The 23,180-nt window shown below is 40.4% G+C and overlaps 2 protein-coding genes across 2 annotated transcripts in view; one reads left to right on the top strand and one right to left on the bottom strand.

The window, feature by feature from the left end:
• Positions 1–4,960, top strand: part of ece2a (endothelin converting enzyme 2a) — a 231,266-nt gene extending 226,306 nt beyond the window's left edge. The window contains exon 3 of the mRNA XM_048604810.1: positions 3,025–4,960. Coding sequence (XP_048460767.1) covers positions 3,025–3,321 — 297 coding nt within the window. The 3' untranslated portion in view covers positions 3,322–4,960. The remainder of the gene's footprint in view (positions 1–3,024) is intronic.
• Positions 4,961–18,897: 13,937 nt separating this feature from the next.
• On the bottom strand, positions 18,898–21,886 carry camk2n1a (calcium/calmodulin-dependent protein kinase II inhibitor 1a). The gene is made up of 2 exons (XM_020522852.2): positions 21,473–21,886; positions 18,898–20,154 (listed from the first exon to the last, which is right to left on the bottom strand). The coding sequence occupies exons 1-2, from the start codon at positions 21,639–21,641 to the stop codon at positions 20,084–20,086; spliced, it is 240 nt and encodes a 79-aa protein (XP_020378441.1). The 5' UTR covers positions 21,642–21,886; the 3' UTR covers positions 18,898–20,083.
• Between the last annotated feature and the right edge of the window lie 1,294 nt (positions 21,887–23,180).

The raw sequence follows: 23,180 nt of genomic DNA on the forward strand, positions 1-23,180 counted from the left end.
AAGCCATATCACTAAACAAAGTATTCTCTCCATTTATTCATTCTGGTAGAAAAGAGTGCTGAAAGATTTCAGCTTTCATAATATGAACCACTTAAATGGAATAGGGTGCACTTAAGAAGTAACCACAAAACTAACAATGGAATTGATTTCAACAGCATAAATATATGAATACTTGTTTAACCGAATTAAATCACACAAGCTGATAAAAATGAGATTTTTCTCAATATTGCAAAAAGTACTGTGTTTTCCATTATTAAAGTGATTAATTTTGGTAGTCTTCTACCTGAAATCTCAAGGTACTTTTCACAGAAGCTGTGAAGTTCAATATAGTACAGTTTATTCGTTGTTAGATGCATGACACCAAGTTTATCTCTGAACATACTTCCAAAAATGCTAAAATTGCAAAATAACTTTTTAAGCTATGACCTAAAACTTTGAATTCATAAGTCTACAGGAAATGAAACATAAAGTGATTATGTTGTACTATTTACTATGTTTTACTTCATCTAGTTTACAATACCCTTTCCAGGTTACATCTCACAAACTGAATCTTTTTTTAAACTTGATCTGATGGTCCCTTCTGCTTTGTTAGCACAAATCTTTGTTCAATCAGGAACTGATTCTGTTCTAGTTATTCTATGATCTATATGCATCATTATTGAGAGTGATCGTTTTAACTGTTGGACAACTGTTATATCTGTATATAATTTTTCTGACTAATTCTATATAAAAGTATCTACCTGGTAGTACAGAACTAAAATCAGGCAGATGGATTCTGGTTGGTAGAGGTATGCCATGGAGAATGTTTGAGGGTAAATCCACATCTGACGTGTGGAAATCTTTTAAAGGCCAGTTGATCAGAGTTCAGGACTAGCTTGTTCCTGTTGGAATGAAAGATAAGGATGACAAGATTTGGGATCCCTGGACGATGAGAGATATTGAAAGATTAGTTAAAAACAAAAAGGAAGCTGAAATCAGACAGGGCTCTTGAGGAATATAAAGGAAAAAACTTAAACACGAGGTTAGGAGAGCTAAAAGGGACCATGAATATCCTTGGTAAGTGGGATTAAGGAGAATTCCAAGGCATTTTATATTTATATGAGATGCAATACGGTAGCGAGGGAAGGATAGGTACATTCAAAGACAAAAGAGAGAATGTGTCCATGACCCAGAAGAGGTTGGTGAGGCCATTAATGAGTACTTCACATCAGTATTCAGCAAGAAGAAGGACATGGATGATGGCAAGATTAGGGAGGGATGTGTTAATATTCTGAGGCATATCCATTTTAAAAAGAAGGAGGTATTGTGTGTCTTGAAAAACATTAGGGTAGATAGATCTCTGATGGGATCTAACCTGTGATACTGAGGGAGGCAAAGATGGAGAATTCTGGGCCCTTAACAGAGACCTTTGTGCTCTCTTTAGCCACAGGTAAGGTCCCAGAAGACTGGAGAATCGACAATGTTGTTCCTTTGTTTAAGAAGGGCAACAGGGATAATCCAAAAAATTATAGGCTGGTGAGCCTTACATCAGTGGTAGGGAAATTATTACAGAGGATTCTTAAGGACAGAATTTACTTGCATTTGGAAAAGAATGCACTTATTGTGGATGGTCAACATGGCATGGAGCTGAAAGGTCTTTTCTCAAATTTTTTGAGGAAGCGACGACAATGATTGATGAAGGCCAGCAGTTAATGGACTTTATTAAAACATTTGACAAGGCGCTATCACACACAACTGAACAACTTTTCCACCAAAAGTTACCGTGATTTTATTTTTGGTTTTTTTTAAATGATTAACCACCGTCAGTAATCATCTGTGAGGCCAAGTAAATATTTACAAGCAAAGCCCATTACAGCAATGCAAACTATCCAAAGTGAAGGGGTTGGGGGGAGCTAAATCAAAATGGAATTGGAGGTGGAAATAAAGCACTGTATCTCCCAGAGAGCCCACTTCACTCCAAACACATGGAGACCATTGATGGACTGTGTGTGCTCCCTCTCCGAAGACACCCTGGCATGAATATAACCGCAGAAGAGGGGAAGACAGTCGGCAGATATGACCCCCTCTGCAGCCCACTGCCTGGACCCATTTATAGCCAGCCTGGTCAAGCCCAGGAGCAGACCCACGAGGAGGTCCTCCGATCTGCCCACAACCCTCCATATACCGGATACCCAAAGGTCAGGTCAAGTCTCACCTGTTTCAGATGTGTGCAATGACAACTCTGAGCAGGTTGTTTAGGAAAAGAAAGCAGACACCGTACATGGGTGATTATGGATGATGGTTACTCGTTGAAAACAAACAAAAAGAAAGGTCATGGTGATTTGGTGGTGGTAACATAGGTGTGTGATAGCACGTCTGAGTATGAAATAAAATAAAGCACTCATGTTTCCTTCTTTATTTCAGGTTGGTTTCCTATCCACAGGCTGCTGATGGTCGCATATCATGATAACGGTCTCATTTATTTTTTTTTAAGGATAACTCCCAGAATCTATGGACAGCCATCACTGAAGTTCCTTATTTGAACTGTATCTCCCAGTTTAAGATCTCTGTCTAGCTAGCCTATGTCCGTCATGGCCTCTTTTCTGGGCTCCTTGTTTTAATTAAACTTCCCCCACTCCCAACGTTTGTGAAAGTCAGGCTAAGCCTAGACCAAAGGAATCAGCCCATCAATAGTTCCACAGGGGCTATTCCCATTGTAGTATGTGGCTTGGCCCCATAGTTGAAAAGGATATGTACAAGCTTCTTTTCTGAAGTTTGTATGCTTTTCCATGATGTTCTGCCCCATCACCCCAACAGTGCGATAATACCACCCCAATTACATAGATGGAGGCATCGCAGATTACCATGGAGGTTGTAATGAGCTAATGTATTTGTCGCTAGTGGTTGTTGTTTGACATTTCCAAAGGGTTGAAAACACTGGCCTTACATGGTAGATCCAATGTTATAAACACTCGCACTATTTTTGTTTTTGAAGAAGTGGACAATGTGTCCTTTGTAAAATAAACATTTCTTTCTTTATTTCAGGTCAGCCGCGTTCTGAGGAAAGGAGGACGCTTTATCTCCATCACATTTGCACAGCCTCATTTTCGGAAGCAGCTTTATGCCAAAAGGGATTACAAGTGGTCCATCAAACACCAAACCTATGGAAGTGACTTCCATTATCATTTCTACACCATGACCAAAGGCGAAAACCTGTCTTCTGATGATCAGGAGCTAGAAAATAAATGTTCACAGATAGCAGAGCCCCAAGCTACAGTTTATCTCCAAATCACAGAGAATGAAGACTACCTCAATAACATTGAATATAAATTTGCAAATTAATTCCATGAAAGGGTGTATACAAGCAAAAATCTAAGCTGGTAGAATTGATGGGAAATACCCATTTGCTTACAGGCCAAAGGAAATTTTCTACAAACTAAGTTGATGAACACTGACCTGACACGGCATAAAGCTATGATCCTTGACATGTGGGGAAGTTCAAATATCTCAGCATCTGCCAGAGATCATGAGTTTGTAGAATGCAGGCTAGAATCTGCTTGAGTCTCTCTCTCCCTCTCTCTATTCCTACTGTATTATCAAGACATCGCTTCCTGAGTTTTAAAATATTCTGGGGAGTGCGTCAATGTCATCGGGCCCCCAGATATCAGAGTGAGGTGAGCAGGTTGGCAGTGCACTAGTGGTTGGGGTAAATGTGTGAACCCCTAGGTCTACACTGCCTCTCAGCCATTTACTTCAGTCTCATAGCAATATCCACTCGACTGCCAGCTCCCCCTCTTTGTTTATATTTTTGCTGCCTTGTTTATCTTCCTTCACATGTCCCTAACAGCCAACTCATCATCCTATTTTCAGAATTAGTGATGCTTTTTCGCACCCAATTCACTTTATTGAAAAAAAAAGTCCTTTAAATCTGCTCCAAACAAAATAACAGTTAAAGTTGGCAATTGTTGGGGGGTGATTTGTTACTGTGGGGTGCAGCTGTTTGCTTGGTTCTAGCATTCTCTGGGTTACCTTACTACTTAATAGTATACTGTAGGGGTGAGAGATTTTGCACTTTGAGATCCAGTATTATCTTTGTTCCAGCATCTTGATTAAAATGTTATCCACCACTTTAAACTTTCACTCCCTCCACTACTGGCACACAATCATTACAGTGTGCACCGTCTATAAGATCATTGTGGCAACTTACCAAGTCTACTTAGACAGCAGCTTCCAAACGCGTGACCTCTAAAACCAAAAGGGCAAGGCTGCAGACCTATGCACCTCTAATTCTGTTCTTTCCTACAAGGGAAAAATCTCTTTCTCTACATATTATTAGGGGCTGGTTGACTCAGCTGTCTGATGGCTGATGTGGATCAGATTGATGCCAAAAGTTCAGGATTTAATCCCCATTCAAGCTGGGTTCAGTACATGCTTCCTTGCCCAACCAAGAATGGAGGTCATGGTGTTGTTGATCAAACCTGCCTTCAGGCAAAAAAATTTAAGAATACCTAATCAGAAAGATGTCTTCAAGAGAAAGGAAACCCAGCCTTTTTATCAGGTCCTAATTTTTTATTATCTTGCTGTTTTGCTATCATCTTTGCAAATGTTTTCTGTACTTTCTCCAGTGTTACAATGTACTTTTTCTAAATATGGTGATTAGAATTGTAAACAGTATTCTAAGTGTTGTCTAACCAGGATGTTGTATTAGTAAAGTATGACTTCTCCACTTCTCAATTCTATCCCTCTAGAAAACAACTTTAGTGCTTGATTTGCATTTTTTTAATGACCTCATTAGCCTGAATTGGTACTGTTAGTGATTAATTGATTTGTATTTACAAATCCTTTTGCTTCTGTACACTGCTCACATTTTTATTTTAAATTAATAGGTGACTTCTTTCTTTTTCCTTACCAAAATGTAATGCCTCACACTTATCAACGTTAAAATTAATTTGTCAATTAATAAACTTGTAGAAAGGACATACAACATTTTCTTGTAATTTATTGCAGTTCTTCTCAGTATTGACTACTCCTTCACTCCCCCAAAAATATGGTATCATCAGCAAGTTTGTCACAAATTTAATTTCAAAATTAAAATCATAATCATGTTATAAACAACAGTAATCCAAAATTCATTTATGGATCTTCAGTTCCCACTTCCTTCCCTTCCGAATAGCTGCCCTTTACCCCTATCCTTTGCATTTCCTTTTGCTGCCATCCATTCTGCTAACTGTACCCCGAATATACATGATCTGACATTATTCATTTGTCCAAGGCACCACTTTATCAAAGGTGTTTTAGAAATCTGTCACATTTTAGCTACTGGATTAGCATTATCTACCCTCACTGGTACTATTCAAATAATTTCACTGAGGTTGCTCAGGCAGGTTTTTCTCCTTTCAAATTCATGCTGATAATTGATTATTTTTGGTTTCTAGGTACGTTTCTATTTCCTCTTTTAGTAGAGATCACGTTAGATTTCCTGATGTTAAGTTGACCAGCCTTTGGTTCTTTGGACACATTCTAATGTACAGATATGACTGAGTCTTCTGGCACTATATCTTTCTCAAACATCCAAGTTTAAAGCCTTTGTTACCTGTTTGCCCTTTCTGTTGGGATATTTGTCCCATTTTGGTTCAGGTGGAGTTCATCCTTTCAACAAACTTCCTTCTTGCCTCTGTGTTGGTATCTGTGTATTCCATAGTGGTCAAAATATGTATCTCAGCCTTTATTTAGCAGCTCCCAGTCCCCTCTTTCTGTGAAGCATGACATAACCCTCGTACTCGACTATCACTTTGTATTTTTTTTCTACTCTGCCCGCTGCCCTGTGTGCAGAGGAGCATCAAGTATAACTGTATTTTGTTTTGTTAATGTGTTAAATGTAATACTGCTGCAGCCAATCTGTTCTTATAAAAAATCAAAAACTTTAAAAGAGATATGGGTCAGTACTGCATTTAAGCACCTTTCATGGTAGTATTTGTTTGCTACATCTGTGTCTATTGATGCAGTAATCCCTATGAATTTCTAGCAAGACTTCATGCAGTTCTGAATTCCAGCTGTTACGGATTATGCAATCTCTACAGATAAAAAAAAATCTGTATTTTAGAGGACAATAGGCTTGAAGTAGGTAAATGCAATAATGCAACTCACAAATCTACATGATAAAAGGGCTGATTGTTGAATATGAAGTGCGCATTCTCTATTTATAGGGTGCAGCCAGTTCCCCAAAAATAGACAGTTTAACTACAACCAGGTAAAAGCTAATGATACTGAGTACATATAAGGACCACAGGAAATTATCCAGCTACAGCCAAGTAGCCCAGCAAAGCAGAATATTGCTAAGCTCCGTGTCACTTAACGCATTCGGACAATACAATGGGAAAATGGATAAGGTATATAACAAATGCACAGTCCAATTTTGCCCATTTTACACTATCATGGAAAGGTTAAAATTGTTGCCCTGGTGTTAACTCTGTTTAAAGTGTTTAAAGCAATATACGTGTAAATTCATAAGAATGGGTTTTCCAAAAAAATTGTTATATTTTAGGTTTGTATTTTCTCAGATGCCCTAAATCTGATTCCAGCCTTTTTTGTGAAAGTGGCATAGATGCTCAATTTGAAAATGAAAATCCAGCTGTTTTTCATTGCCAGTGACCAAACAGCAGTGCCAATTTCGTGCCAAGGCAGCAAGTTAAAAATCTAACCTACCAGATCCAATTTTTACCATCTAACATGCTGAAGGAGTTATTAGCTCCTTTAAAAATAAAGGCAACAGGGCAATAGCTACATTGTAGGTGCTTTCATTCATAACAAAGCTGTCAGTGCCTCTTTGACAGTCATTCACCCAGCTCTTACATCGTTCAATAGATTCTGTTGCGTCATACACTCATGCCAATGATGACACATCTCAGGGAAAACGGTTTCAGCAATATTCATGTCCTTTTTTGGAATAACACTAGGAAAGTATTTCTGCAATCGTAATCGTGTCTGTCACAACAAAACTGGGTCCATTATCATTTCTATGGAAACTATGGCAATGCAGTGAAAGTTATTTTTATTATTGATCTTTCCAATACGTAAGACTAAGGTCCTTGCTGCTATATTCCACAGAAAGGTATCAATCTGTCCATATGTCTTCGAACTAATATGTTTTACCACAACCAGAAAAGATGGCTAAAAAGTGGAAGCCTTACTTTAGAAACGTTGCTGTTCTGAGAGATTAGGAAATTATGTTGATTCACTCATGTCCAATTATACAGTGGTTCGTATAAAACTTCTGTGTTAATTCTGTGTTCATGACTTAGTGTTAGTAGAACACAAATCTCCAGTTTAGTTAGATTTAATTTTCATAATTCATGGAAGAAATGTAGATGTGTATAAAATTAAATCCAAAATTCCAAAGCAACAAATATAAAGAAATTTGAAAATCACATGTTTATCTCTTTTAGCAACAGTTTCCTTTTGACAGTGTAACAAGTACAAATCCGTCATTACTAAAAATATGCATATTACATTTTGGTTTCACTTCCCGTTCCATTCTATTTTCTTCGGAATGGCACTTTCCCTTTGTAGAACCAGTTGCATTTTGTAGATTTGATAGCAAAGTATTTGTTTGTGAATTGTAAGATGAGTAGAAATTTTGCATGTCTATCACCTTGTGATATTAAACTAGGAAATACATTGCATATATTTGAACTAAAGTTTTATTGATAATGTATGGGAACACTTGGAAGGTTAAAGTGTGTCTAAAGCTATATGACACTTTGCACTTTAATGCATCCAAGTTAGGCTGATGTGAGTGCATAACTTATGGAGAATTTCCATATAAAATATCTTGAAGGTCACAATTTTGGGTAGTCCAATTTACACTAGGAGCTGTTCAAATAAAGACTTAATCATAGAAAGAGATAGTTCAACTATCTGACCAGGCAGATGGTAAAACAGAACTCATTTTCAAGCACCTATATGTTTTTTTCAGGGAGCAATTCAAGGACTAATTTTTTTTTAACAAAATATTATGGGCTAAATTTTCCCAAAATTTGGCTAAGAGTCGTAGAGAAACGTGGACAGTTACTCTCTATGAATTCTAGCCAGCTTTCTCTCACCTTTTATGCTGCTCACCTCATTAAGTATGCAGCATGCTGTCGCATTATCTTGCAATTTACAGCTGTAGAAATGCTCAGTGGTGCCATGACCTTTTAGTATTCACACCACTGATACCATATTTAAAGCCTCGCTGTACCCCAATTCAAATGCTGCATGCCAGGAATTTCCCTTTGAGGAAACTTGATACTCTGCTTTGCTAACAGGGACCTGGAGGGCCATCCTCTTTCCTCTAGACTGCTGGAGGAGACCATTGCACCAGATCCTGCCAACTTGGTCTCAGTTGCTACTTGGATCAGAGCAGTGTCTGTGGTTCGGAGGAATGCCCAGCAATGCAAAAAGAAAGTTAATGACATTTTATGCTCTGCAAGGCTAAGTGCCTCATCTTGTCTCTGCTACTTCACACTCACTTTAACTCCACAATGATGCCCACCTCCCAACAAGGCTCACCACTCTCACAACTGCATGCAGCATCTTCTCTCAATTTGCTCTCACCCCTTCTATCCCCTAAAGCTGCTAACTGTGAATGCCATCTCACTACTTTTCCTCTTCCTGACCAATATAACAGTTGTGCCAGCCACTTCTATGTCAGTCAAACTCTGATCTTCTCTCACTGCAGGAGAAGACAGCTCACAATAAGCAGAAAGACAGGTAGTGGGTGCTCAAAATTTGTTTGTTTGCCCCTTATAAGGGAAGAATCTATGCGTTAATTGAAAAGGACCGTAACAACTCAAGGTGATACAGAGACCTCGTTGTCCCAGCAACAAAGTAAGATTCATTGTGAAATGCTCTTCTGTAACCACCATTATGAATATATTCTTAATGTACTCAAGCTGCTACCTCCATTGACCAACTCAGTCCCTCTCTTGTCTTCTCCAGGCATGAGTGGTACTCAGACAGCTGATGTCCTGAAGAAACCAGCACTCTAGACACCTCTGAGAAAGAAGATGCCATCCCTCATGAAAAATACCAGCAATGTTTTCTCTTCTGTGTCCCCACCAACTCAGATGCTGATTCCTTGCTGTGTATATTAGCTAGATTAGAGTTAGAAGCACATTCTGGCAAGCACATGGGTCAGGCAATCTCCATGGGTCAGGCAGGGGAAAGAATGCCCCCAGGCCGTCTGCATTCAGTGAGCGGCTGGAAACTAGGTACCTGCTCGGTCACAGGCTGGAGAAGGCCCTATAGTGGAGCAGTCATTAATAACTTACTTAAAATGCACAAAATGACACATGAGAGTCAGGCAGGTTTGTCAGACACACTTGAGAAGCTGGATTGAAGAAAAGAAGAGTCCACCATTGCCATCTGTACCATACTGGCTCTGACATGTATGCATCTGGCTGTCCCCATGAACAGGTTCGGTGCTGATATTGAAAACATGTACCAGAAAAATTCTGACTGGTTGCCAGAGATGGATACAGACCTGCAAATGGTCACTTTAGGTATTGGTGTCAGACAACAGGGGGACAAAGAACCTTGACCTTAGTCCAGGTGCTCCTTTCTCACAAGCAGACACGATTGTGCCAGTAGGCAGACATGCCCGCTGGTGGAGGAGTCACGTACAGGCCCCAGATGCTTCAGGACAATTCAAACGTGCCTGGTACCCCCACCTCCACTCTGCCTGCGACACTTAACCTTGTGGAAGTTCCAGCTGGGGGGGGGTGGGGTTGACTGTATCTGACCAAAACACTCTCGGTATGTGTAAGCCCTCGAGCCACAAATGCCCCTGGGACTGTTTGCCTAAAGCTTTTGGTCCTGCAGGCTCCACCATAGGAAAGCTCCCTTCACCCCAGGTGCACTGTATAGTAATGGGAGGGAACGGAGAGAGAAAACCTTCTGAGGGCACTTAGCTAGCAAGGATAAAACACGTTAGTGAAAATAGAATTTTGTATTTGTAAATATATTTTCACTTTAGATCACCACCTGTCTGATTGATGTGTCATTTTAGCTGCAGCTACAGGAATGAAACGTCAGAAGCTGCCCTTCCTTTTGCCATCCAATGTTAGAGCCCTGTTTGAAGGATTGCTACTTTTCCCTAGTGACAATACTAGCATGAACCATCGTCACATTTGAACATGGGAGCCTCAGCTATTGTAAAGCCTTCCGATGGTTTTTAACATTAAGTTTTTTTGCACAACAGGAATAGGAAAGAAAGATCAAACCAAGAAACTGCATTTGTATTTGAGAATAAAGAGGAGCTACTTGCTTTTCATGCACCAACACATTAACAGTCATTGAGTGGTGACTTCACTAAACTCTGTTCCATTGAAAGCTCTTCATAGTTCTACACTTGCCCTTTTTGTCTGCTCCAGATTTCCAGAGCACAGTATGCAAGTATTATGAATGCAATCCATCTGTAGCATCCTGCAAGAAGCCCCCAGACCTGTATAATGTAACCTCATCTTGACACATGCCATATGGCCCTCAATGGCCCAGTGGAAGATATCGCATTGTATATATGCTGGACCTCAGTCAGTGGCTTGGGTATTTGAATTATCAGCTACACTTACAAAGGGTAGCCCCTGTCTCCCAGTAACAATCCTTGTAAGGCACGCAGTCCTCGGAATGAAGCAAGAACCTTAGAGTTAATATTGCTCATAGGAGCACATTGTGAAATACTTACAGTTGAGTATGTGAGCAAAGCAGCTCTGGAACATTGGAATATATTTGTGACTTCTGGAATGCAGGCAGCACTGTTTAGGTGACCTCTGATTACCTCTGCCTCACAGATTACTAGGATTAATTTGTAATTATCAGTTTCATGGTCAAGATTGCTTATGCCCAGGATTTGTAATCGACATAGTTGGTCACTGTATGAGCTACACTTGTAGAAAGCTGTGATTACAGATCACATTAACTTGTGACGTGCAAGTAGCTGATTAATGACATTGCCCCTTGAAGGGCCTCATATCACTTACAAGTGGAGAGCACTCCTTCAGACAAACAAAACACACACTTATTCCACCCAATCCAGGTACGCTGACAGCCATTGTACATTCGCATTGTGTTTTATGATTGGGATGAAGATGGACGACAACACAGCCTTTCAATTTGGGTGACCCTCAAACCTTCATGCTCCTTTCTGCCTGGCACTACATGTCAAAACTCCTCAGGTTTGAACCTCCCTCAGTTCTCACCCAGCCCTTTTATTTATTTCTTCATCTTTCCACTTTTCTCCCTGAACCCCATGCCTGCAGCTTAGTAATGCCAAACATACACTGTTCCCTCACTGAGATAGAGCAGTAGTGACCCTGTCCCACATCATTCCATTTCCTCTCATACTCTATCATATCTCCACTATATATGTTGAATTGCCCCCCTTCATAGTTATTGCCCCCTCTGCATTCCATAATGTTGCCCCTAATGTCCAAATTTGACTTTCCCAATTTACCCACCACAGCAGTGGCCCCTGATGAGCCCCTTGACTTTTAGAACAGAGATCCCCCAGGGATTGAGTATGGCTCACCCCCACTCGATATAGAGTGATAGCCTTGACTGATGACAGACCACTCTCCTGCCTGAGCTCTATGAGCCCCCTGCACTAATTTGCCACTAATCCCCAGACTGGTTGAACACAACCTACATGACTGACCATTGTTTGCTTCCTGAACAGTATTAAGATGGATCCCTGGACTTTGATTGCCCCATGCAACTGACTGCCCATGTTGAAGCCCTGGACTGAGATTGGACAATGTCATTGGCTGACGATGGTAGCCCCTCATGACTGACCATAGTCCCCTTGCCTAGACTGACGAATACTCCTTTTAGGCATTGAGCCATGACCATTTGGTTGAAGTGTCATCAGTGTGTTTGCTCTGTAAGCTGCTGGCACATTTTACAGGTATGAAATCGACACAGCATGATACCATCGGGTAACGTTTCCACTCCCTTGACTGCTCATTGCAAAATAACATGACAAAACATCTGGCTTTCTGTTTGCACTAAAAGGTATGGCAAGTCAGAAGTACTGTAAGCCTATAAGTTCTGAAACGAACGACAAGGTGTAAAAGGGCAAGGTAAAGATACTGTGAGCATCCAAGTGTACTCAGACTGTGTGAATTTTAACAAAGTAAGCTGAGAGATCAGCAATGCACTCTATTCCAATACAATGAGATGGGTGCCTGTCCCTGCAATGTAAGGTGTCAATGAGCTCCGAAGAGCAATTTTGAAGTGGTAAGCTGTATTTTTAGCGAGTCCAAAATGCACCATGACAATGTGTTTGGACTGGTGCTTTGCAGATGGTAACCTGTATAGATGGAGAGTGCAGGCGATTTGCTGATCATGAAGCGGCCCTGAGATTTTGGAACATAATGGCCAAGATGAATGCTCAGGGAAGACATCAGCAAGGAGTGCCTTCCAAGTAACCTTGGGGATTGGCATGATGAGGTAAGGTTAGATAATGATGAGATGTTAAGGCATGAAAATAGGTCCTCGCTGCTCAGTGGTGAGTATCTCATCTTGCCGTTCAAACCTTCAGCAAATAATTAGACCGTTCTTGATATTGGGAATCTCAATTTTCCATTCTTTGGTTTTCCTAACTGTCTCATCATTTACTTTCAACACAACACTTCACGGATTGCATAGTTAAAATAACACCCATCAGCTACATATTAACCATACATTTTCCCTGTTGAAGCATATATTGTCGTCAATATTTCAGAACTAAGCATCTAACTGGCCTGCTCTACTTTATTTTGCAGTTGTATCACCTTGTTTAATGTTACATGTGATAGACTACCAGCTTTTCCTGGAACAGGCCTTGATGGCAACTTTAACTTATTTCACATCGTGTTCAGCAAAACAGAGGAGCAATAACAAGAGAGAATCTAACATAATGAAAATATATCAGTGAAGTGTAGAAGACAGCACAACTTGGTTTTAAAAATACTTCTCCCTATTCTTCCTCACACACCAAGATTGCCCAATTCTTCTAAGAAACCTTTTATGCATTTTTTTTTCTGAACTCATCCATACACACTATTCTAACTATCTCCCTTTATTCCCAAAAAGTAACCTTTTATGATACTTTTCTTGATGGTTTCAACAGTATTCATTAAACCTGCCACAGGAAGTTTATGGCACATTTGTATCCCTTAACAAACCAATTAAATGCTAGAGAACTGCCCTTTTTCATATCATGACCCCAAGAATATAACAACTTGTTACGCTGTCAAAACTCACAGAAGACTGAAACACTATTACAAAAAGGTGGAGAATATGTTGTGCTGATGTGCAATTATAATCTTGATATCACACCAACTGGCACTGATATATTTGCCAAGCTATCTTTGAAATGTGTTATGATATTATCTCATTTTTATAGTTTTAATTTTTCTTCCATTCCACTGAAATGTGGTTAAAAAGTCCTTGGATGCAACATGAAGTGAACTTCTATCTGCTACTTCCAATTGTTGACATGAAAGTTAAAAATCCGTACGACTATTTCAATCCAGACCTATTGATAAATATCTTGCTCATTTTTTTTCTGCAATGCTCCCATTTTTTTTTCTGCAATGCTCCCATGCCAATCACATTAGGCATATGCCTTAAATCCATGGTGAGTATGAGCCCAGAACACAAAACTGACCCACAATTTGACATCTGAGAAAGCCTTTATAATGACTAGAGCAGAAGTGTCACAATAGTGAATACTCTTCTGAGGGTGGCATTGAGATACGATGTATAATGCAGAGACAGCTTTCACATTCATCAATCTGTGATATAATGAACACTGAAAATGCTTAATGCCATTCCTTAACTCTAGGATCCACAAAGCAACATCCATGCAGGCACAAAAAACAATCAAAAGGCTATTGTGATGCTTCGCACTATCTCAGAACATACAGAATATGAAAGCAAGCACACAGCACTTAGTTAGGCAAAGCAACTGTTCAAATCAAAATTTAATGATGGATTGGTTTTGGGCAGTTCAATGTAGTGAGAAATACCAAATTTAGAAAGGCTTATGCAGTAATTCACCAAATATTATCTAGCATAAAGCCATGAGACATTACAAAACTTGAATTGTATTACCTAGAGATGAAATGAAGGAATAATTGAATTAAGATTTATCAAACAATGCTGGAACCGACGAAGTAGCTGTGAAAAAGCATTTTTGCACCAGATTGCGAATCCAGAGCAAAGATCAAAATTAAGCAAGGTGAAAATGAGGTTGTGGGGCAGAGGGGTAATGGTGAATTCTTGAAAGTGAAAAAAAGAGAAAAAGTGAACTATGCAAAGAAAGGAAACAAATGGATACTGGCATTTCAGCCTAAAATTTCTAAAGTCCTAAGTCTGTAAAGTTTGAGATGAAGTGCTGTTCCTCAGGCTTAAGTTGAGCTCCAATGGAACAGGGTAGTATTTTGGCTCAGTGTTTATCACTGCTACTTCACAGCACCTGGCTTCAATTCCTTGGGTGCCTGTCTGTGTGGCATTTGCACAATCTCCCAGTGTCAGCGTGGATTCTCTCTGGGTTCTCCGGTTTCCTCCCATAGTCCAAAGATGTGCAGGTTAAGTGGATTGTCCATGATAAATTGCCCATTGTGTCTAGGGATGTGAATGCTAGTAGGATTTACAATGGGAAATGCAGGGTTACAGTTATTGTGTAGGGGGGCATGGGTTGGGTGGGATGCTCTTCGGAGAGTTGGTGTGGACTCAATGGAATAAATGGTTTGCTTCCAAACAGTAGGGATTCTATGAGGAATGTAGGCCAAGGGCTGAAATATCAGTGTGACAGCAAGGTGAAGAATTAAAACCATAGGCCACCAGAGGCTTTGGGTGAGGCTTACAGACTGAACAGACATGTTTCTCAAAGCGGTCATCCAATCTGCATTTGGTCTCTTCAGTGTAGAGGAGACTGCATTGTATGCGGAGAATAAAATAGACTGAAAGTACAAGCACAAGTAAAAAGCTGCTTCACCTGGAAACACTGTTTGTGGCTTTGGATGTTGAGGCCATTGGCTGTCCTTGAATACAGGGTCAGAAGTTTCTGGTGGGATCATAAAACAGTAAGACATAGGAGCAGAAGTAGGATATTTAACCCATCAAATCTGCTCTGCCATTCACTGAGATCATAGCTGATTTGATAATCCTCAACATCACATTCCTGCCTTTTTCCTATAACCTTTGATTTCCTTACTGATTGAAAGTCTGTCAATCTCAATGTTTAAAGATGTCAGTGGTTTGGTCCAGGATGCCTCCATTTAGTATTTGACCTTCTGATGGAAGATGGAGTTTGCTACAATGAGACCATGATGAGCACACTTTGTCAGCAGGAGGACGTCATCAGCATTGGCTTTTGCCACCATCTAATCCCATAGTTCCTTTCCAGATGACAGAATCATAGCCAGCCTTAACACTGAAGTCCCTAGAAGGCTGATCTTCACTTCTTTTGGGATAGCAGGGATGACCTCTTCAAGATCAGAATAGAATTTTTCCTTAACGTCTTCATCTGAGTCAAGAATCGAGGTATAGCATTGATGACTGCAGCATATTGATTATGTTTGAAATCAAAGTGTTTTGTCATGAGCCATTCATTTGTACATTTCAGGAGTCCTGGCAGTGTATCCAATATCCCATGCAGAATGGCATAAACAATACCATGGATGTGATGCTCCCTGTCAGTCTTGTTTTCTGAGTAGCTTGTTCCTTCAGCTGTTCCTTCCCATCAAGATAGGTCTCAGTGACTGCCATGATGTCAATTTGGTGCCTTGATAGTTCCTGTGTTATTATTGTGGTGTTTCATTTCAGACAGTCACTCTTAAGATTATCCAAATCCAAGTTGCAAAATTTTGGGGTTTTTTGACCAGAAAAATGGTGATACCACAGTGTACGGTTTCTAAGAGAAATTAGGGCAGTGTATTTTTAGGGAGCCTTTTCTAACCCATTCCCTATTTGAGGTATACATAGGGTATTCTGAAGAGGACTGCCCATTCATGGATACTTCCGCCCAACGACAACTCTGACCCAATATTGGTGGCTAGCAATGTTCATATATCTGTTACCAGTTTGCAGATTTTTGACTGAGGACTCCCAGTTTCACAGCCCTGTTCCTGGCACCAAGTCTCCATCACCACAGGACTTTGCAATTGAACTCTGTGCATGGGCTCTTGATCATGGGGACCTTGGGTTGCCATCCATTATCTATGTGTTCTTGACTGTTGGGTGGTCCAATTTCAGTGACACCTTGAGCCATGATAACTGGGGCCACCTTGCTACTGCAGCATTTTTCCTCCCTCACACCTGCTGAGATGCAGTCTTTATTTGCCTATTTTGCTGTTGAGGACTTTGGACTGTGCTCAATGAAGGATGGTGAGGAGAGAGGAGGTAAAAGGACATGTGCCCGAACTGTGCTGGGGAAAGGGGATGGGTTGTTTGTGGTTACGAAAGGAGTGGAGCAGAGTGGGAACATTCCCTTCGGAATGCTGGAAGGCAAGGGGAGGGTGGGATGTGTTTGATTATGTCTTCACACTGATGTTGCAGAAATGGTGGTAAATGATCCGTGGCATATGGAAGCTGGTGAGATGGAGGTGAAGAGAAGGGCATCTCTAGCATAGTTCTGGGAGACAAGGGCAGGGCTGAGAACAGCAGTGTAGGAAGTGTAATGGACATGGCTGAGGGTCCAGTCCAAAACCGACCCCCTGATCATTACCTACTCCTTTTTAATCAGTTCTCAGGAAAGATCACAAACCTGAAATGTGAACTCTTATTTCTCTGCCATATCATAAACATAGAACAGTAGAGCACAACGACAGGCCCTTCGGCCCACCAAGTCTGTGCCGACACATGATGCTGTTCTAAACTAACCCTATCTGCCTACTCATGGTCGATATCCTTCTGTTCATGTACGTCTACAACATGCTATTTCCAGCATTTCCGGATTTGGTTTCAGATTTTCAGCATCCGCACTATGCTGATTTTGATTTTTGCCTTACAAATTATGTTGTTTGTACGTTTTCATCCAGTTTACTTGTGAAGTCCTTTCGCGAATAAAGAGTGTAATTTATTCGGACGGACTCTGTATGTGTCTATATCGATGAGGGAAGAATATTGTTTATGACTTGAAGTTCGAAGCTTCGCTTAGGTTTTGACAGGACCTTTAGTAAAGTCGAATGCTCATTCTGTTAATGTTAATGTCCTTCCAATAAGATCCAGGAACGAAATGCCCAAACTAGAAAGATGTCCGTCACTTATGTAATTTGAGAGCAGAAACTTTTATGATATGGTCAATTCACTGCAGTAGCCTTGTTTATAGATGTTACATATCTCACTTCAAACGGCAGGAGTGATAAAGAGACTGGGAAACCTTATCTATCATTTATATGAAAAATGCTCGATTCCAGGATGACTTCCGTTTAGAGAATGCATGAATGCCCCACTTTTCTCCCCCCTCCCTTTTCCATTTCTTTTTCTGTCTCTGGAAGCTGAAGGCAGAAGATTCCGGCGATAAATGGCAACATTCAAGAGGAGAAAATTAAAGTGTTAATTTGTCTGCTTTCCCAAGATTGATCCGCTTTCCTCCACATAGGGATTGTGTTTCTTTCTAGAAATGGGGGCAATCTTTGGAGAACCCCAGTGCAATTGGAACTGTCGCTCGAGTTGTCTTTGGATAGCGCCCCTCGGCTTCCAATCTTTGAGCTAAACCTCTACCTTGAATGTTATTGCCAATAGCCCGGCTAGGGTCCAATTTAATTAACTGAACATTTATCCTCTTTGGACCAAAAATCGGGCATGTTTGATAAATAAAAGTAAACACCATGTTTGCACAATTGTTGACCAACTGTAGAATCAGCACGCTTTCATTTTATTTTACTTATATGCAAATAATGCCATAAGTTAACTCTGCCAGGTATAATCCACATCGCCTCGAATTTACTGCGTATGAATGAAGCTGTCATGACTTAAAATTCAAACACGCTTCAACGTTAGTTATAGGCTGATAGCCAATGTAATTTCGCCCCTGCACCATTGTCAAACATTCACTTAACTGTTGTGTTCGGGGAAATTGAAAGTCGCATTGCTTATAAATTGGGTATTCAGCAAAGTGAGAAATAACAGCATCAAGATAAAAATTATTCTTTATAAACAGCCTTTCTATTCCTTTGCGCATTCTGTTAGCGCCCCCTTTTTATATGAACCCTGCGATTGGTATTCAGTTCGAATATTCCTGTTGCTGGCGACCACCGCACTGTTATTAAGGTTCAGGACTTTTGTATCAAAACCACAAAACATCGTCCGGTAATGGCTCACAATCATCCATCAGGACAAAACTCTGGAGCGAGAATAGGCGATTCGGCCCCATCAGCCCCGTCTACTGAGACTGCACTGCCCAACCCCCGCCAGCAAACACACCGGATCTTCAATTCCTGAAGCTCTGGCCACAATTGTTACAGAGTGGTACTGTCACTAATTTCTCACGGTTTGTACTTAGGCATGGAATGCTGTTGATGTCTGATGCCCAGACTGATAAGTTCTGGTGAAGGTAGAAATGAAATGTCGGATGTGAGGAGTGGGCTATGAAAAGGAAAATGGCATAAATATAAAATGCAGGATGACAAGATAATATTGTTTTAAAATCAACTAGTGATCCAATCCTAATCGAAAGCAGTGATAACTTTTCACCTGTGTTCTCAAACCCAGATTAGCTGTGAATACATGATTATACCAATCATAGTCTATTTACGATCCTGTGTTAACAGTGAAAGGTTTGTCTAGATATGTCTGCGGTGTACTGAAAGTATAAAAAAAAGTTTTTCAATTTTTCAAGCAGTTCCTTCCATAAATGCAACACCACAGATACAATGAGCAAACAAATCATTATTTGTGTCTTTACAGCCTTCAACCATTTATTTGTTCACCAAATACAGTGAAAATGGTCATAAAATGTACAATGAATCATTCTTAGAATGTCATTACTTTTTTTTGCTTTTATATATCCTTGGAATGATTTTCTTTCATTATTTAAAATTACGCCTCATGTTAACATGCACATATAACGATAGTAAGCTTCATAAAAGAATGTTACAAAATTAAATTTAAAAACACAGCTTCATAAGAGTCCAAAAAGAGGACAGTCAATGTTAACAGCGCAATATTTTAAACTTCTTAAACAGTGCATTAGTTTTCTCCATAAACCTTCAAATTTCACACATCCAGCAGCAATGCTTACCACAATATAGATTTTAAATACAGATTGTTTTTAGCATTGATGTGTGCAAATAAACAAAAATAAATAAAACAAAATAAAATCCCTAAACGACTAAGAGGTTCATAAATAACATTCAATAAGTCTCTTCCCAATGCTGACATAGAATAGACCAAAATCAATCAGTCTTGCAAGTCAATGGATCCGGTCCTTTACATCCTTACAAAAAATACAAACATTTTAATGCGGTACAATACATAGACTAGCATCTGTTTTACAAAGATTTAGATATAAAAATACAAGTACGAAGAATTCCATTAGAAAGAAGCGTGCCAAACTGTTAATGACTGCTGGTACCAATATTGGCACCATGACCGGAAGCTCATGCAACAGGATGAATTAAATATGTCTATTTTGATGCAAAAAAAATCCTTTCTTTCTGCTCGTTATCCCTTGCTTTCATTCTTTCCGCCCCCGAATCGGTTCTGCCAGCTGTCGTGCTCTCCGATCAAGCGCCGTGTTTTCTGGTAATTTGATGGTTCTGAAATGCGCCGTTCGGCAATCTCTGCGCATTGGTTTTTTTTAGAGAAGACGGTGTTGCTGCTGCAATGACCTGGTCCTCCATTTCTGCTCGCTTGGTTTGGAATTCTGAAATGGACAGCTACTTAATCTGTATGTGCCTGGATAAACCGAATGGTGCTGATATTGACAGCTCCTCAAATTTGTGTGCATTTGTTTGGATTGGAGATTCGTCAGCAAGCCCCAAGACCTCTCTGGACAATCCATAAACGCATGCACAGCCCCAAAGTGCTTTAAAATAGTTAAAAAAAAGTTTGGGAGTCAGGGTCGCTCCCTTTCCGCTTACACTCCAGACGAGGTTTTGTCCTCCCGCCCCTTCAGAACATCATCTAGTCTGTCGTCTTCGATAACAACTGCAAAGCAATCACAGGCAATTTAGTGTCTGCAGACAGTACACAGATAGGGTCAGCAGAACATGAGGAGAGCTGTAAAATATAAACAAACATGTTGGCGCTCAATACAACGGACTAGGAGTGAATGTAAACACCATCCAATTGTGTTATAATGCTGACAAAGGCGAAGGTGTGGGATTGTTATTTGTTCCAAATATTGACCCTACATATTACGAAGCGCGCTCTTTCGTTAAGAATGCACGCACGGTTTTGTTTTGTTTTCAAGGTTGATGCTGCCGTTTAATGATCAAAATTTGACGTTGCAAAGAAAGGTGCTTCTTATTTCTAGCGCAGACGACAGTACGAATTAGCATTCTGCTCAGCGGACTGCCTGTGTTTTGATTTCACCCTGGAACAAGTTGGGTCTAAACAAAATAAACGGGGACGGTAAATAAAGCTGCGTATCTTATAGAAAATAAGCAGATACATCCGTGTGATGGGCGAGGACTAAAAGTGAGGCAGATCGAAATCCTTACACTTGTTGCGATTTCGATGTAAATATATATTAAATGGATTAGCCAAATTATGGGGGAAACGGGTATGCAGATATATCGTAGACGATCCTAAAGATGGATCCGGGACCCCACAACATGTATGAAATCTGGTCTCAAAGGGAATGTCGAAGAGCTCATTTGTCTGGCCACGGTGGAAATTTGGTAATATTCGGTTTTACATTTTAGGCTAAACATCGAGGATGGTCTGCGAGAATCAAAAATGTCTCAGCGGATTAGAGATCCCGAGTTTTGGGAGAAGGTACAAAATAATCTCGTTTCATTTCCAAATTGGTCATCCAGTAAAAAGCTGCAGCAAGGGGACATGATGTGAATCAAAAATGAATCTAACCAAACGGATTGCTGAACACGAAAACAGTGATTTCTGTCAAAAACCAGATTCCAAAATCGACTACATTTTTACATCGAAAATGTTAAATTCAAGCGAACAACGAACGCTGCAGAAAGGTTTGTTTTAAAGTTGGATCGTGGCGAGTTGTATATTTACAATATGCACGCAAACAAGATTCTGCACACATCTATAAGCAACCGTGAAATGTTATATATTTTGTCAAATGGAAGCATAAGAGGAACATTTATACACTTCATTAACTCACGAAGGGCGAGTACTGTCGCCGGCATGATCTGGATGAAACACTAATCTTTATTTTTGATGAAATACGGCGATTTCCAAATCTACTGACCCTAAAAAATGCGATTACAATAGAAAATGACACAGGACAATTAGCGAGCGGACTAAGAGCTAGGCAAAAGTCTCCGCGTTTTACCTCGCTTAGCTCTGCCAATCTGCGCCAGTTTGGGGGGTCTCTTGGGCTGGGAGCCCCCGAAGAAGGTGTTGGTGTCCTGGAGGCGACAGCTGAAGGAGAGCTGGCCGACTTCATTCTCGCCGCCGAAATGAGCCATCTTCTCCTCGCTGTAGGGCAAAATCTCCGACATAGTGCCTCCAGGAGCGAAGGGGACGGAGCCAAGAACGGGTGACAAAAAGAAATTAACAAAATAAAAACTCCCGGAAATTCAGTGACTTGAAGCAATTGACAAGGCGGTTCTTTTCGGGGGAGGAAGGGGGGGAGCTGTTAATCCTGGCTATCGGTGACCGCTGCCCCACCGGTGATCCTGGAGATGTTGTCTTCTGACTGTACTTGGAGAGCTCTGGAGAGAGCCGGAGACCCCGCCGCCAACATAAAGGAAACCCAAGCGGAAGAGTGAAGTCATCCATCCGGGCTAGAAGTGATGTAGGACAGTCTAATTATCATCCCTCTCCTCCTACTCGGGCTCTGAGAGGAGACAGTGACATCAACCGGTAGTACTTGAGTAGCAATTTTCAAAGGCTGAGACTTTCTATGGAGAACAATACCGATGTACATTGTTTTGGCGTTTAATGCATGGCCCGAGCAAAGCAAAACCACCCCACGCAAACTTTAACCCATCTAGACTTTGCAGCAGCGATTTTTAAATAATTAGGAGTTAATATGCGGTTAACCACCTCTATTCGCTATTTAAAATAAAGGTTTTCTTTCAAATTTCTCTCCTTCAAGAACAAAATCATGTCTAGTGATTCTGTTGTGGACTTCTGTAGGACATCAACAAGAACAGAAATTGCTGGAAAATCCCAACAGGTCTGGCAGCATCTGCGGAGAGAAATCAGAGTTAAAAGTTTCTGTTTTGTTTCTGTTTTCCAGCATTTGCAGTTCTTCCTTTTTTTATACATATTTCTATAGAACATCATAGCTGCAGAAACGAATAGCTTCATTACGTTCCTCATTATGTCTCTACTCCTCAAATTATGCATTTAAGAAGCTAAATTGTGAAGTTAGTTGTGTCGCTTTTAAAAATATATTATTTTCCTTACACAATGGCCAGCCACAAGGTTCAGCTCGGAAAGAATGGCTGTCTTTTCAATTCGTCTCGTGCACTGGTTGTTAAATTGTCACTTTGACATTACAGTTGGCCATCCTAACCCTCTGGGCGGACTCATATTGATCAGTCTAGCAGCGAGGAGAGCCGACATGATTCATCTCAGTTTATTTGAGTTACATCTGTTGTCAGTTATTCATGCCATTATTGATGTTAGTCAAACAGAATTTCGTGATACTGATCGTTCAACCTTGGCGCGAAAACTGCACTACATCGTAAAGTGCTTCACTGTTCTTTTGTTGCATTTGATTACTGATCATCTTCAATCTCTAAATCTGCTAAGAAACTGATTACATTTTCATTGCTGAATTACATGTTATTTTCCCCGAATACAACAGCATTTAACACTGCTGTCAAAATAATTTAATACGGGTTTTTTTTATACCTAATTGTAGGTTAGAAATTCGTGGCTTCGTACCCCCTACAGTCACATCTTGTGGCCTCAATAAATTCACCTTTCCACTTCTACAATATGTTGCTCCTTAATGACATCTGCGGAAAATCCGGGCCAGCTTTACCTCGCTAATGTTTCATTTGACCTCTGTCTTGGCTCCATGTTGT

This window comes from Rhincodon typus, chromosome 13 (genome assembly GCF_021869965.1).
Source record: "Rhincodon typus isolate 14 chromosome 13, sRhiTyp1.1, whole genome shotgun sequence".
Lineage (NCBI taxonomy): Eukaryota > Metazoa > Chordata > Chondrichthyes > Orectolobiformes > Rhincodontidae > Rhincodon > Rhincodon typus.